At 59.3% G+C, this 13,298-nt stretch overlaps 1 protein-coding gene across 4 annotated transcripts; it reads right to left on the bottom strand.

Annotated features, from left to right (window-relative positions):
* Nucleotides 1-811: 811 nt before the first annotated feature.
* Nucleotides 812-9,535, bottom strand: LOC149851830 (uncharacterized). 4 transcript variants are annotated; one of them, XM_090030316.1, is made up of 15 exons: nt 8,245-8,538; nt 7,915-7,998; nt 7,062-7,218; nt 5,790-6,490; nt 5,243-5,373; nt 4,787-4,915; nt 4,292-4,371; nt 4,085-4,187; nt 3,890-3,985; nt 3,598-3,705; nt 3,092-3,227; nt 2,563-2,657; nt 2,220-2,372; nt 1,915-2,062; nt 812-1,242 (listed from the first exon to the last, which is right to left on the bottom strand). In XM_090030316.1, the coding sequence occupies exons 4-15, from the start codon at nt 6,487-6,489 to the stop codon at nt 1,115-1,117; spliced, it is 2,007 nt and encodes a 668-aa protein (XP_089886442.1). In that variant the 5' UTR covers nt 6,490; nt 7,062-7,218; nt 7,915-7,998; nt 8,245-8,538; the 3' UTR covers nt 812-1,114. The 4 variants fall into 4 exon arrangements, with proteins under 4 accessions (XP_089886442.1, XP_089886440.1, XP_089886439.1 ...); XM_090030314.1 differs by lacking the exon at nt 8,245-8,538 and adding an exon at nt 8,550-9,535 and having other exon boundaries at nt 7,062-7,998; XM_090030313.1 differs by having other exon boundaries at nt 7,062-7,998.
* Nucleotides 9,536-13,298: the final 3,763 nt, after the last annotated feature.

Here is a 13,298-nt window from a genome sequence, read left to right as displayed (position 1 = left end):
TGGACCCCTGCAAGCCAGATCTAGCCCTGGGGGCCAGGGGGAGGCTGAGTTTAGTCCCCAGGGCCTTGTCTACTCCTGTGGAAAACGCTCTGAAGAAACCTGCGCTGCAGCAGGGGTGCACAGTTGGGTCTCTCCCATGCCACGCCAAAGAAACAAAAAGAAAATCCAACCCCCGCCATCCCCAGAGACGGAGAGAACCTGCCTCGAGTGACTTGGTAGAAATATTCGTCGGAGGGGGGTCCCGTAGTTGGAGTGGGGCTCTGTCCCCTGCTATTCAGACAAGCCTGCTATCAGGACCCGTTTGTGAACAGTGTGCTCGCACCACAGAAAATATCCTGGGTATCAAAGGGCCCTGCCAACCCCAATGGAAAAGACTTGGGAGAAACCTGTGTTCCAGCGGGGATACACAGCTGGGGCTTTCCATTCCCACAGGAATGCCTTGAGTGCCACAAAGTCTTGGCTCTGCCGCCATGCTCACCATTTCTCTTCCTATTTCTCTCTCTGGCCTTGACAGAAATACCAGCCTGGAGCAGAGAAAGCAACGACCCTTTGCAGCTTTCTTTACACACCTACCTGCCCACCCAAGGGGGCGCCTCTGAGGAACAAAGGCCTTTCCCAGTTAAACAGTAGTAGCAGCTTCTCAAGCGGCTCGACCGTGACTTCCTGAGCTAAAAATACCAGGTTTGTCTTGAGGGCTGTGGAAGCTGAGTTTTTGATGGCATTGGATCATGTTGGTGTCTTTCTTTCCTTGCATGTCACGAGCTTGTACTTGACGCAGGAATACGAGGGCGACACAAAGTGTTATTAGAAAAGGACACTTAAGCTTAACTTTATTATGCTACATCTACTCTTAACTTCTATGCTTAACATAACCCGTGTTGCCTTTGCTTTCTTCTCTCCCTCCGTGGGCCTGAAAGGCCTGGAAGGCAGGCTACGAACACAACAGGCACCGCCCTGGTCTCACTACGCCCAGTGCCTCAGAGGAAGGCGAAAACCCCCAGACGCGAGGTCTGTAAACGAAGGGGGAAAAAATTCCTTCCTGGCCCCGACTGGCGACCGGCAAAAGCCCTGAGGCAGGGGTGGGCGACGTGCCATCCACACAAGACGACTTTGGTCAGTCGGTGGTTTCGGTGGTGGCTTCGGCGCTGTTGCAGATCTTCTCGGTAGCCGCCAGGCTCCCCGGGAGGTTTTGGAGGTCGTGCTCGCTCAGGGAGATGTTCTCTGGGTCAGGGTGGTCTCCAGCTGTCGCCATGCAGGGGAAAAAAGGCAGCAAAAGATTAGGTCCGCGCATTGCCACCCGGATGCAAAGCTCTGATGTCAAGGGGGTGGGACTGCGAGCTTTCCCGTGACACAAAGGCCAGAACATTTGAACGAGGGAAAAAATATAGCCCATCCTTAACTTCCTGCGTGGAAGCAGCTGAACAGCTTTAGGCATCGCTGCCCAGCCACATTTCAAGATAATGTAGATGCTCGGCTGGGAAAACCCCAGGCCCAAACAAAGGCCGTAGCTGGGAGAGCTCGAAGCAGGGAGAACAGGTCTCCGCCTGCGCGAGCCACAGCAACCTTTCACAGCAGGCAGCCGGTCCAGCCTGTCCCGGGGTTGCTTCGCCGCTTGGGAGAGCTGCCGGGGCACTTTTCTGAAAGGGGGCAGCGCCATGCAGGCCCATGCACACCACTGGGGCAGGCGGGGGGGAGGTTGGTCCAGGGGCAGCAGGGCATGAGGCAAAGGCTCCTGCCAAGGACAGGAGGAGAGAGGAACGTCTTGCGGAGGATGGACGCTAGGGCTGGTCTCTTTGGGGCGGAGGGGAGAGTACCCGACACACGGCAGGGAGCAGGTCGGCGTCAGTGCTGCGAGCCACCGCCTCTCTTCACACAAATCCCTGCTCCCCACAGGCAGAGGGCACAGGCCGGTACCTGCGGGAGCAAGCGTGGGCTGCTGGAGGGAGGAGGGGGTCGCGGAGGAGCCGGCCAGCAGGCTGTGCCCTTGCAGCTCTTGAGGCAGCTCTTTGAAGCACTTCATGAGGAGCAGCTTGCCGACCACCCTGACGGGGATTTGCTTCTCCTGCAGGGGCAAAGAGGCAGTCAGAGCCCGTGCTGGTCCTTGAAGGACAGTGACAGTGCCCCCTCCCCGCCACACCTGGCAATGGGATGAGAGCACCTTGAGGGGGCCCACAGGGCCCCTGAACTCACTCTCCAGCACCCCCAATGTGCCTGCTGACCTTGTGCCCGATCAAGCGGCCGGCTTCCCCCAGGATGGCGTAGAGGAAGACCAGCCCCGCTTGGCTGACGTGCATCTGGACACCATGAACTGCTGCAAGGACTCTCTGCAGGAAAGATCTCTTTTGCTCCTCCAACAAGATCTTTCTCAAGCCCTGAAACGAGAGGACGCAAGGCTTGGCGCATCCCACAGACAGGCTGCATTTCTGGGTCCTGGCACCACATTGCCCTGGATACTTGCATGGCTCTAACCCACAGCAGGAAGAGCCCTGTGAGCTGGAGCGAAGCAGGAGGCCTTTCTCCAGCCCCCTTCAGCTTTGCAAGGGCTGGGCACTGCATCCTCACCTCTCCGACTCTCGCCAGGTCCCTGTAGTTCTGGACCTGGCTCTGCTCCGCCTGGCGCCTGCACCGCAGCTCCTCCGCCCCTCGCACGTCTTGGCCTACAACAAGTGGAGACACGTGGCTCTGAGCTGCCAAACTACCTTTGGTGCTCAGTGTCTGCCCAGCACGGCTCTGGCGCTGCTTACGGCAGCGTGTAGAGCATGGCCCCAGTTGGGAGGGCATCCTTCTGCAGGAGCCAATGGGGTCCTGGGACCAGTCAGGGCTGGGGAGGGCTTTGGGATGGGCTCCCTGGTCCCAGAAATCTTCCTTCCTCCCCGCACGGGACGCCCAGGACTGGTGCATTACCGCAGCCTGCAGGGCCACAGCTGGGCACCGGGGTGGCAGGGCTGAGGTCACGAGCACTGACACCCCGAGTTGTTCCCAGGCGGGGGATGGACAGAGCGGGACGCAGCGTCTCGCCCAGCCCCTGGGATGAGGCTTTTGGGGGCCGCTCTTTGCATTCAGGTCCTGGGCTCTGGCTGGACGTCCTTACCCCTCTGGTGTAGGAGGATTTGCGCCAGCCAATACACGCTCCCCCTGGCGTAGCAGCTGATGCTCTCCACTGGGTCGTTGATGAAGAGACCCAGGCAGGCTGCCATGCCCCCCACCTCAGGCAAATCTGGGGAGCCCTATGCAGGGGGAGAGGAGCAGAGCACCCATGAGCGTCCTACCCTCCCTCACCCCATGTTCCCAAGGCCCAGCTGTCTCCCTCCACCTCCCCCTTCCCTTTCTTCCCATGGCAACCTCCAGCCCGGGGTCTTGCTCAGGGCCCCAGGAGGACTCCCTGTGCCTGCTGCTGCTGCTGCTGCTGCTGCTGCAGGGTAGCAAAGGCCCCAGGCCCAGAGCTGACCCTGCCTCGAGCAAGCCTCACAAAAGAGACCCCTAAAGAGCAAGGGGGCCTGGTCTGAAGCTCAGTTCCCAGCTCTGACCTGACACTCCCAGGAGGGCCCCCACAATGGGAGAGGACCAGGACACCACTGGGGGCAGGCCCTCACTGACCTCAAACTGAGGGAGGAGCTGGACAGCAAAGGCAAGCACCCCGGTGACAATCTTCATGCCCAGCGCTCGGTACTGGGCATCGGGTGCCTCGATCCAAAATGCTAAGTGCTGTGGGACGAAGATGTTCAGATCAACGGGACGTGCCCCTGCTGTACCCAGCAGCCTCCTCCTCGGGGCCCAGGCTTTGAGTTTAGGCTTGACAGTCTGCCGTACGCTTTGAGAGAGGCTTGCTGAAGTCCACGGGGCTGGAGCCTGTCCCTCCCCGAGCCCAAGCCCTCTGCATCATGCTCACCTCCCAAATGGAGCACAATTTGCCCAGGCCGGGGGCGTTGAAGAAGAAGCGGCACAGCAGGCCCTGCAAGTACTCCACGTACAGCCGCTGCATGACCTGGAAGGGGAGGGGCAGCCCAGGAGCAGTGTCACGGAGCCTGGGGCCACACGTGCTAGGGGGTGGCTTGTGGGACAGGGCAGTGGCAGGGGGCCCTACCTGGTTGCGGTGGCTCTCGTGCCCTATGGCCAGGAAGCTCTTTTCAATCGCAGCCCGCAGGAGGCGCGACTCCAGGGCTGGCTCCAGGCTCAACTTCAGGTCGCTGTCAAGAGAGAGGAGCAGGTGTCAGCCAGAATAACGTCCTGAGCGGCAGGATTGCCCCTGGCCTGTGACAGAGCTCGGAGACTCGGGCAGAGGTCCCGCTACCTGAGGCTACGGATGGCGTCGATGCTGTACGCGAGGATGTTCCTTCGGTCGGCCTCCGCAGGGATGTTTTCCATCAGCTCCTGGGAGACCCAGAGCGAGGTGAGCTTAGCGCCCCACAGACCACAGCCACGTCCCACACGGGAGACCGCCCAGTGCTCCAGGTGCAGGCGGCAGGACCCCAGCCAGCCCGGGAGGTGCCTCACCCGTCCTGCTCCCACCCACGCAGCCGAGCTGGTCCTCTCCATCCCACGGCCTCGCAAACATGCCTGTGAAACCACCCGCTTGCTCCCTGTTCTCACCCCCGCCTGCCCTCCAAAAGCAGGACTGCCCCCGGCCTCTACCAAAATCTCCCCTGTCTGCTGCCCCGGCCCGACACCCAGGTATGCCTGGCCCTTGCTCTCATTCATCTCCACCTCTCCCTTCCTTCCTGGCCCACGAGACCGTTTCTCCTCTCCTTCCCCCTCTCCACACCATCCCGCGCTGCATGCTACGCACCACGATCTTCTCGACCAGGGGCACTTTCAGGCCCTCCAGCTGCATGGCCACCTCCGTGCTCTGCTCCGCCACTGTGCCCAGGGTGAGGATTGCTAGCAGGAAGCGCTGCCCATCCTTCCCGTCCAGCCTCTAAAGGGAGCGGGACCCGGGCAAAGGCAGGCTCTCAGCCAGGGGCCTCCTGCTCCTCCCCGACCCCCTGCGGGACTCGGGCCTCCCGGGTGCCAGACTGTGCTGACATGTACCTCGTCCTGGGCCGGCGGGGTGGGGGGCAGGGGCAGTGTGTGTGGAGGGAGGGGACCCAGTTGGGGCTTCACAAACACACCCACCTGGAGCCGAGCTCGTGGGCTGAGTGTCCCCCTTTGTGGGTTCAGGTTCCCAGGGATGGGATCTCCCCATGGGCTGGATGGGGCAATGCAGGGCTGAGTGGGGGCTGGCCCCATTGGGGAAGTTTCATACCTGCCCTGGTTCCTGGAGGTGTTTTGTCACAAGGAGGAGGGCAGCTTCCTCAGGTGGACTCCCATCTTCCTCTTCCTCTTCCTCCTCGTCCCCGTCCTCGTCCTCTTCCTCAGTGGCCGGTCTGGGAGTCACTGCAGCGGGGAGGAAAGGGGAGCGGGAGAGTCCAGGACCCCTGAGAGGAAGGGAAGTGGGGCGCGGGGGGCAGAGATGGCGCCGTGCTGCCCTTGCCAGCGCAAGAGCCCTGTCAGCAGGAGTCTCACGTGGTCCCTCTCCAGCACCCTCCTCCACCCCTGCAGCCTCTGCCCCCGTGGCTGAGAGGAGGCTGGACTCTCGCTGCTCCCCCGGGAGGTGCCTGTCCCCATCTCGAGTGACCCTGGCTCCCCGCTCAGCCCATCCACACTGACACCACTTGACACACGGACAAGGAGGTTCGTGTGGCTCAGCCCCCTCGCCTTCACCGGGATCCCCCCGTGCAACTTTTGGAGGGTCTGCTTGGCCTCGCCAGCGAAGGGCCCTGAGACCTCCTGGCCCCCGGCGGGCCCCTCACCTGTGCGGCTGGCGCCAGGGGCCGGGGTGGTCCCGCGCTCCAGGGAGCTGTGGGTGTCCTCCGAGGAGGAGCTGGTGCTGGAGCTGGTGTTTGGGGACTCCGGGGAGCTATCGGAGTCCCCCGAGGAGGAGCTGGGGCTCGGGCCGGTGTTTGGGGACCCCGGGGAGCTGTCGGAGTCCCGCGAGGAGGAGCCGCGGCTCGGGCTGGTGCCCCCGGACTCCGGGGAGCTGTGCGAGTCGTCCCAGGAGGAGCCGCAGCTCAGGCTGGGGCTGGTGCACGGCTCGCTCAGCTCGTGGGCCAGGGAGAACGGGCCCTGGTCCCCGGCTGTGCAGGGGGCTGCCTCCTGCTCTGTGGCTGCAGGGTCGGGCTCAAGGCTCCCCAGTGACAGGGGCGGGGAGCTGCGCAGCTCGTCTGCCTGGCGCTCTTCTGCAGCCGGCTCCTGCTTGCCCCGACGTACCCAGGGCCACCTCCATTTGGTGCTGGAAGTGGTGGGTTTCCTTTCCTGCTTTCTCCTGCTGCCAGGAGCTGCCCGTTTACTATGGCAGCAGATGGGGCACAGCCACCTCCTGGCCTTGATGGGCCCCTCATCGTCAAGGCAGGCGGGGCCCAAATCCTCCTGCCCAGGCCCCCTGCTGCTCTCTGCTCCCACGCTGACCACCTTGGCCGACCTCCGCCTCAACATCCGCCGCAGCCTGTCCATCCTGGCACCCAACCGGAGCAGTCATGAACTGGGGCTCAGGGCACCCCCTCCAGACCCATCTGCCCCCTCCCCTGCTCACCCAGGTGACAGGCACATGGACCCTGAGATTCACCCATGGCCACCAGCATCCCTGGTGCTCAGGTTGGCAGGCGGGGAGAGCCCTGGGCTCAGGCTCGAAGACCTGCAGCTGGTTTGCACACCCAGCTCCCCGCTCCTGCCTCGCATCTCTTGGCCCTCTTGAGGGGCCAGGGGCTGAAGCCCCTGTGATAGATCCTGGGGCTGGGATTTGGGAGTGCCAGGCCGAGGAGGACAGGGGCCCCTTCCCTGGCACCTGCTTGCGCCCAGCACTGCCACAACTTTGGCCGCCCTGCAAACTCAGCCTGGCCCACACTGGTTGACCGGGGAGGGCTGGGGAGCTTCAGCACCTGCGCATGTGTCCAACCCCCTGGCGGGGGTATGAGAGAGCACCAGGCCGGGGGTCACCACGTTGCAGGGCGCTGCATTTCCTGCCCCTTTCTGCAGGCCCCTGCACAGGCATGGCAAGCCCCCGCGGCACGCTGCAGGCCCCTCACCTGCCCCGCGGGATGGAGCGCTGCTGGGCGGATGCTCGCTGGCCCTCCGGGCGCCTCGCACTCCTCCCTTCGGCTCCCGCGCTGACGCCTCCCTCCTCGCCGCCTGGACCCGCAGTCGCTGCCCTCAGATGGGGCTGACGCCTACCCCTGGAAAGGACTATGCCAGCGTGTTGGAAGCCATCCTCTTGCACAGCCCCTTCCCCGGCACAAAACGGCACCTCTCCGCCCGCCCTCCTGCCCCTTCCCCTCTCTGCTTGCCCCTGCCAGCAGCCGTCTTCCTCCCAGACCTGCCCTCGCGGGCCCTTTCCTGACGTGCAAGAGAAACTCCTGCCACCCTCCTCACTCCGCTTCTTCCACCTCACAACTGTTTTTGGCTTCTCCCTCCAGCTCGTCTTCATGACTGGTATCACCCAGGAGAGACCAAGTCCCCCGCTCGGCGCCATCAATAAACGTGGCTCTAAGCGGATTGCACCCAGTGGTTTCGTCCGCGCGGGCCGTGCACCACGCTTCAGCCATCCTGGGGGGAAGCGGCCCTGGCCGGGAGGCGTTTCAAAGCCTTGCGACACCTGAGCTGGAAGAGGTGGCTGAATCGAAGATAAAACGCATACAAGGTTAGAGCGCAAACTGTACTTTCTGGGCAAGAGGGGGCCTCCAGAGCATGCCCAGCTCCTGCTCCCTCACACACAGCTGGCAGGGGACGGTTGCCAGCCCCTCTCTCCAAAGCAAGGGTCCTGTCGGCTCCGTGTTTGTTCTTCACTTTTTTCCAAATACCGGCCACGAGCCTGAAAGCAGAGAGACCCTCGCTCCCCCCAGCTCTGCCTCTGGCAGCGGTGCCTGAGGACCCGATCCTGACCTTCTCAATCCTCAAGGAAGGATCACAGAGCGAAATCCTCCCTCCGACCGGTTCTCCTGTCGCTCTTCAGCTGGCGTCTGACAACTGGGATCAGAAACGAGACAGGACTTCAAAATCGCACGGACACGCGTGAGCTACTCGTGCCCCTGGGCGGTGATTTCACCGAGGAGATGAATGCTCAGCCGGGGACTTGACCCGGGATTGTGCTTAATTCTGGATGTCTTTAAAACGGAGGAGAGAGCGCGTCTCCAGGTGCCTGGGCTGGGTGGGTGCGGTGGCTCGGCGCCCTCCCTCCGGGAGAGGGGGCAGCGCTCTGCGCCCCCGCCTTACCCGTGTCCCTGCAGACACCGGGCAGCCGGCAGCACCGCTCCGGCCTCCGCCTCCAACTGCCTGGAACCCGCGGCGCCGCGATGATGCGAGCGCCGCCGCGGCAACGCACGGCCACCGGTCCCACCGCCCCTCCCCCACCCCAGCGCTGCCGCCCCCCCCGGCCGCCAGCCCGGCCTCCGTTTCCGCCTCGCCCGCTCTCCACGCTGCCTGGGAACGGACATGCCTCATGCCAGACGTGGCATGGCCCCGAATCGAGGGCAGGTGGAGGAAGTGCCCAGTTCTCTCTCCCACTTTGCCAGAATCACCTTGTTTTTCACCCTTGCCAAAATCAGCAATGGTTAAGGTCCCCGCTGCATGGAGCTATGTGCACAGCAATGCACCCCTGCTGAGCAGCTGCACCCCTGCCTCTCTCCCTCGGCCTGCTCTGCCTCCCTTCTCCAAACAGAGGCGGGGACCACACACAGGGCCATGCACCACCCCGGCACCCAGAGCCCAGCTCAGGCTACTGCAGCAACCCCCGGAAGCCCAGCCTGAGAAGCCTCATGTCAGCACCGGTCCTGGAAAGCCCGCAGGCGGCAGAGTAGAGTCCAGCCCCTTGAAATGCCAACCCAATGCTGGCAGGTCTCCCAGCCTACACCCAGCCGGGGGGCCCGGGGGTGCAGGCCGCTCTCTGTGTGCATGGACTGCCCTCCCTCACCGTGCCCAAAACACATCTGTGCGAGTCCGACCAACTCCGAGCAGGAAGGCACCTCTAACCCTTTTCCTAACCCTAACTTTAACCCCAACCTGGACCCTAAGCACAGCTCAGCCTGCTCCAGCAGGAGACCCCACGCAGCCTGGCGACAGCAAGTGGCTTGGAGAGCACAAAAGCCCATCGCTGGGCCCAGCTGCAAATGTCCTTGGTGCCAAAACACGTCCCGGATCCAACTCTATGTGGGGTTGCCAGGCTTCATCCAGCTTCTAAGCAGCGTGGGGGAGACCACGCACCTCTGCCCGAAATATAGCACTAATAGGGAGTCGTACTATTCCCAAGCAGAAAGACAGCTCCACACTTGCTTGTTCTCGGCCATGGACTATACCCTCAGCCCCAGCCCCAGTTCAGGCTGCTCCAGCAGCCTCAGGCAGAAGACCCTGAGCAAGCTGACTCCAGGACTGGCTGGGAAAGCCTCACATGCACCTTGTGAGCCCAGCGCTGCTGCTTTCCCCAATCTAAGCCTATATGGGGGGCCTAAGGTCCACCCCATTTCTACACAGCATGCACTGGTCGGACTGCCAGTGTCCAACTGCCCTGGGGCAGGACCCTAACCCTAAAAACAGCTCCCACTGATCCAGCAGCTCCCAGTAAGAGTGTATAAGGAGCCTGACCCGAGGAAGTCTTGTGCACTGGGCCGTGCAGCATCCAAGCCACAGTCCAAAGCCAGGCCCTGAGATCCCAGGCCACCCAGACAGCAGGGGAGAAACAGAGCCCTGCACCCTACACTGCCGAGCAGAGTCTGTGGCACAGACCCGTCCCTGGTCACTGTGTTGTTCTCAGGAGACAGCTCTTAGTGCTGGAGGGTTCTTCCCTCATCACCCCAGTGTCACTCCTTCTCACATCTCCTTCAGGGGAGATCAGGGCCAAGGCAGTAGCCTGGCTCCCAGCTCCGAGCCTTTTGAGCACCACCACCACCACCAGTGTCATGACGGAGCCCCTTGCAAAGTGTTTCCAGTGTTGCTGGGGCTGTGGCTGGTAGCAGAGCACCCCTGGATAAGGTTCAAATCAGTGCACAGACAATGTGTCTGAAGGGAAAGAAAACCTTTCTCTCCTAAACATCCCAGGCATTTGGGTGCTAGGTGCTACATCCTTGAAAGAAACCCAGACATTTGCTGGGGGAGACAGGAGGAGGGCTGGGGGGAGGGGAGCTGCTAGTTAGAGTATTGCTGGGGGCACTGGCCCCAGCCCACAACCCCCGAGCCCTGACAAGCTGCTTGGCGTGGACTCCAGGCTTGCAGTCAGGGCTGTCCCTGGGGCCATGCTTGGCCATATAGCCACAGCCCCATGTGCATCATGTGCCAAGACTTTATTACAGAGCCATAGAAAATGAGGGTTGGAAGGGACCTCAGGAGGTCATCTAGTCCAACCCCCTGCTCAAAGCAGGGCCCTCCCCAACTAGATCGTCCTGTTGTGTGTACAGGGCGGATGGTGTGAATTAAAAACAAAAAGAAAACTTACCAGGGGATCAGGTGCAACGCCACATTTATTGGAACATAAAACACAGAACAGGCTTTGTGATCTGCAATCTTCAGGGGGGTCATTGCTTGCAGTCTTCAGCCATCAGGGTGTAGCATGATCTAGTATTTGGTAATCCTTAACTGCTGATTCAATATCACTGCAACCTTTCACCGTTAAACCACAGAAGGCTATTTTACCTGGTGCAAGAGGACTGTCTTCTTTCACACTGTCACATACATGTAGCAAAAACCCTAGTTTTACTTCTTTGGTATTTTAAAATACACTCCCTCCCCTTCCCCTAAGCATTTCTGATGTCCTCACTGCCCTCTTTATCCCTTATATGTTATTACAAGTAATACCACCTAAGCTAAGGGTAGTTCTTGTACTCCCACATAGTAAGAAGACCCTTTTTATATTGTAAATAGTGTTCTATTCTGTTTCTATTGCTTTGTACTGTTTTATATTGTATTATATTATGTTCCTATTATTTTTGTACTAATTTCTACTGTTTTATATTCAATTTATATCATTTAGGTCTATGTCTGTAAAGTGATGTCAAGTAATGTCAAGCCCCCACTTTGTGTCCCCTGCCCTATACAGTATGTTGCAACTATGACTCATACCTGCCCCTCCTATGTAAATTGGTTTTCCTTGAATGCCTGAAACAAAAGAGGGAATGGATGAGTGAAACACAATGATACCAGGACCCCCTACTAAATCACCCCACCATCAAAACCAGTCCCTCGCCCAAGGACCCCGGCATTGGAACCACCCTCCCATTCAAGAAACAAAAGATGAGGCAACCCAACGTTGTGCCAAGGCTGCACACGCCCAGCATGAACATCTGGAGCCCTTTGGCGCAGGACTGACCTTGCCTGGACATGCCTTCCCCATAGGAGATCATAGGTAGTCTGCCCCATAAAGAGAAAGTGAAGACTGACTCCTTGGGACGCTATCTTCACCTGGAGCAGACCTCCTGTCTAACAGCCCAATATTGAGATCCTGAGCATTGGCCTGACTCCACTGGGCAACATACCTACTTCATTCACTCTTTCGCTACCTCTTGCCACATTTGCCTTACTTCTATTAAAATTAAGTTCTAAAATCATGAGACCAATAGACGCCAGCCCTTCCACCGAGTGTGTGTGGGAACCAAGCTGTGTAGAAATTTTCTAACAAGATCATAGATAATACTGTAGAAATCAACTACAAAGCAAGACTCAGCATTTCACGAACACAGCCTGATAAGACTCTGGAATGACTAAACCTTAGTCGTCTTAAAGTCTGAAGCAATCAAGGATTAGTTAGCGTCTCAAAAACAAGCACGTAGCCAAAAACCAGTTTGAACCAATTGAGGGTCTCTCAGACTGACCTGATATCTTGTTTTCTTTCACAATAGAAAATTCCCACCTGCGCGCGCATCTTGTCTGTAAACTATAAAATGCCTCTAACAGTTTTATTTGGGCCCTCTGAGTTCGCTCAGAGTGCCCAGCATGCTGAATAAATTTTGAGACAGACAGCAACTCTGTGTCTTTGGGAACAGCTCTGCAAGGGGTCACGAACTCCTCAACAATTTTGGCGACCCAGATGGGACCCCTTGTGTGCTGACCTGGCTGCTCGTCATCCAGACCAGCCTTCTCAGCTGGCATAGGTGAGTTTGTCACCATTCGGAGGGCTCGGTCCGGGCGTCGGGTAAGTGGGGGCCCGCCATGAGGGGTAGCTGTTCCCAGGAATTTATAGACCAGAGTGCTTAAGTCTCGGGAGGATGGGACAATTGGCTTCAAACGTCCCACCGGGATCTCCTTTAGGGAAGCTTCTCCAGGTTTGGGGAGAAGGGAATCTGCCGGTGCAGTCCGGCATGGGCAGGAAGCGTGCTTGTATTTTGTGTACACAGGAGTGGCCTGTCTTAACTCAACAAGGTGCTCCAGATAAACAGTGGCCGAAATTTGGCTCATTTGATTGGTCTCGTTTGGCATTCCTTCGAATGGAATTGGTAGCTTTAAAACCTCAATAGATGGATTATTGGTACCTGTGGGCTGAATTGGCCGGAAAAGCCCCAAAACCGGTTCTTTACTCTACCCCTCCACCTCCTTATGATCCTCCGATTTCAGTCTCTGTGGAGTCTGAAGATGACCCTGAGCCTCTCTACCCTGCTCTCCCTGTCCCCGGTCAACCCCTGCCCCCTGACAAGAGCGCTGCAGCTCCCGTGGCGTCAGCGCTGGCTCCGGGCTCCTTGCCTCCAGAGGCTTTTCTTCTGTCTGGACCCGGAGCTGGGGTCCTGTGGGGGAGGCATTTCCACCCAGCCAGGGGAAGGAACACCTGAATGCGGTGGTTCAGGCTCCTTTGAGAACCTACCCGGTCCCGTTTGTGGATGGTGGGGGCAGCTTCCAGGTTCGCCCTACTCTAATTCATGTGCCTTTCACCCGAGGGGACCTCCTCATTTTGCAACAACAAATCCCCTCTTTTCGGGAAAAACCTGATGAAGTAGGACGGACTATTCGGCGCATAGTCCATACTTATGACCCTTCTTGGTCAGACATGCAGGAACTCATGGATACCCTGCTGACCCCAGATGAGTGGGCTAAAGTTTTAGACTGTGCCAGGGCTGTTGCCTCAGCAGCAAACAGAGATCCTTGGCCTTCTAATGAACCTAACTGGGATTACAACACCCCCGGGGGAAGGGCATCCCTGAGGGAAGCCTGGAATGATTTACTAGCAGGCTTTGATGAAGCGAGTAAAAAGCCTGTGAATTGGGGAAAATTCCATGCCTGCAAACAGGGACCTGAGGAGCATCCGGATACCTTCTTTACCCGTTTGTGTGAGGCAGCCAAGACATACGTTC

The sequence above is a fragment of the Crocodylus siamensis genome, unplaced genomic scaffold, assembly GCF_052110815.1.
Source record: "Crocodylus siamensis isolate JL-2025a unplaced genomic scaffold, ASM5211081v1 HiC_scaffold_146, whole genome shotgun sequence".
Lineage (NCBI taxonomy): Eukaryota > Metazoa > Chordata > Crocodylia > Crocodylidae > Crocodylus > Crocodylus siamensis.
This window is presented reverse-complemented; position numbering and strand designations above follow the sequence as displayed.

Coding starts and splice junctions, on each gene's coding strand:
- LOC149851830 (XM_090030314.1), bottom strand. CDS start 7,504: ATGGCGCCGAGCGGGGGACTTGGTCTCTCCTGGGTGATACCAGTCATG. Junction 4,916..5,242: donor ACCTCCAGGAACCAGGGCAG/GTATGAAACTTC, acceptor CGCTCCCTTTAG/AGGCTGGACGGGAAGGATGG. Junction 3,228..3,597: donor AGCTCCTCCCTCAGTTTGAG/GTCAGTGAGGGC, acceptor CCCCCTGCATAG/GGCTCCCCAGATTTGCCTGA.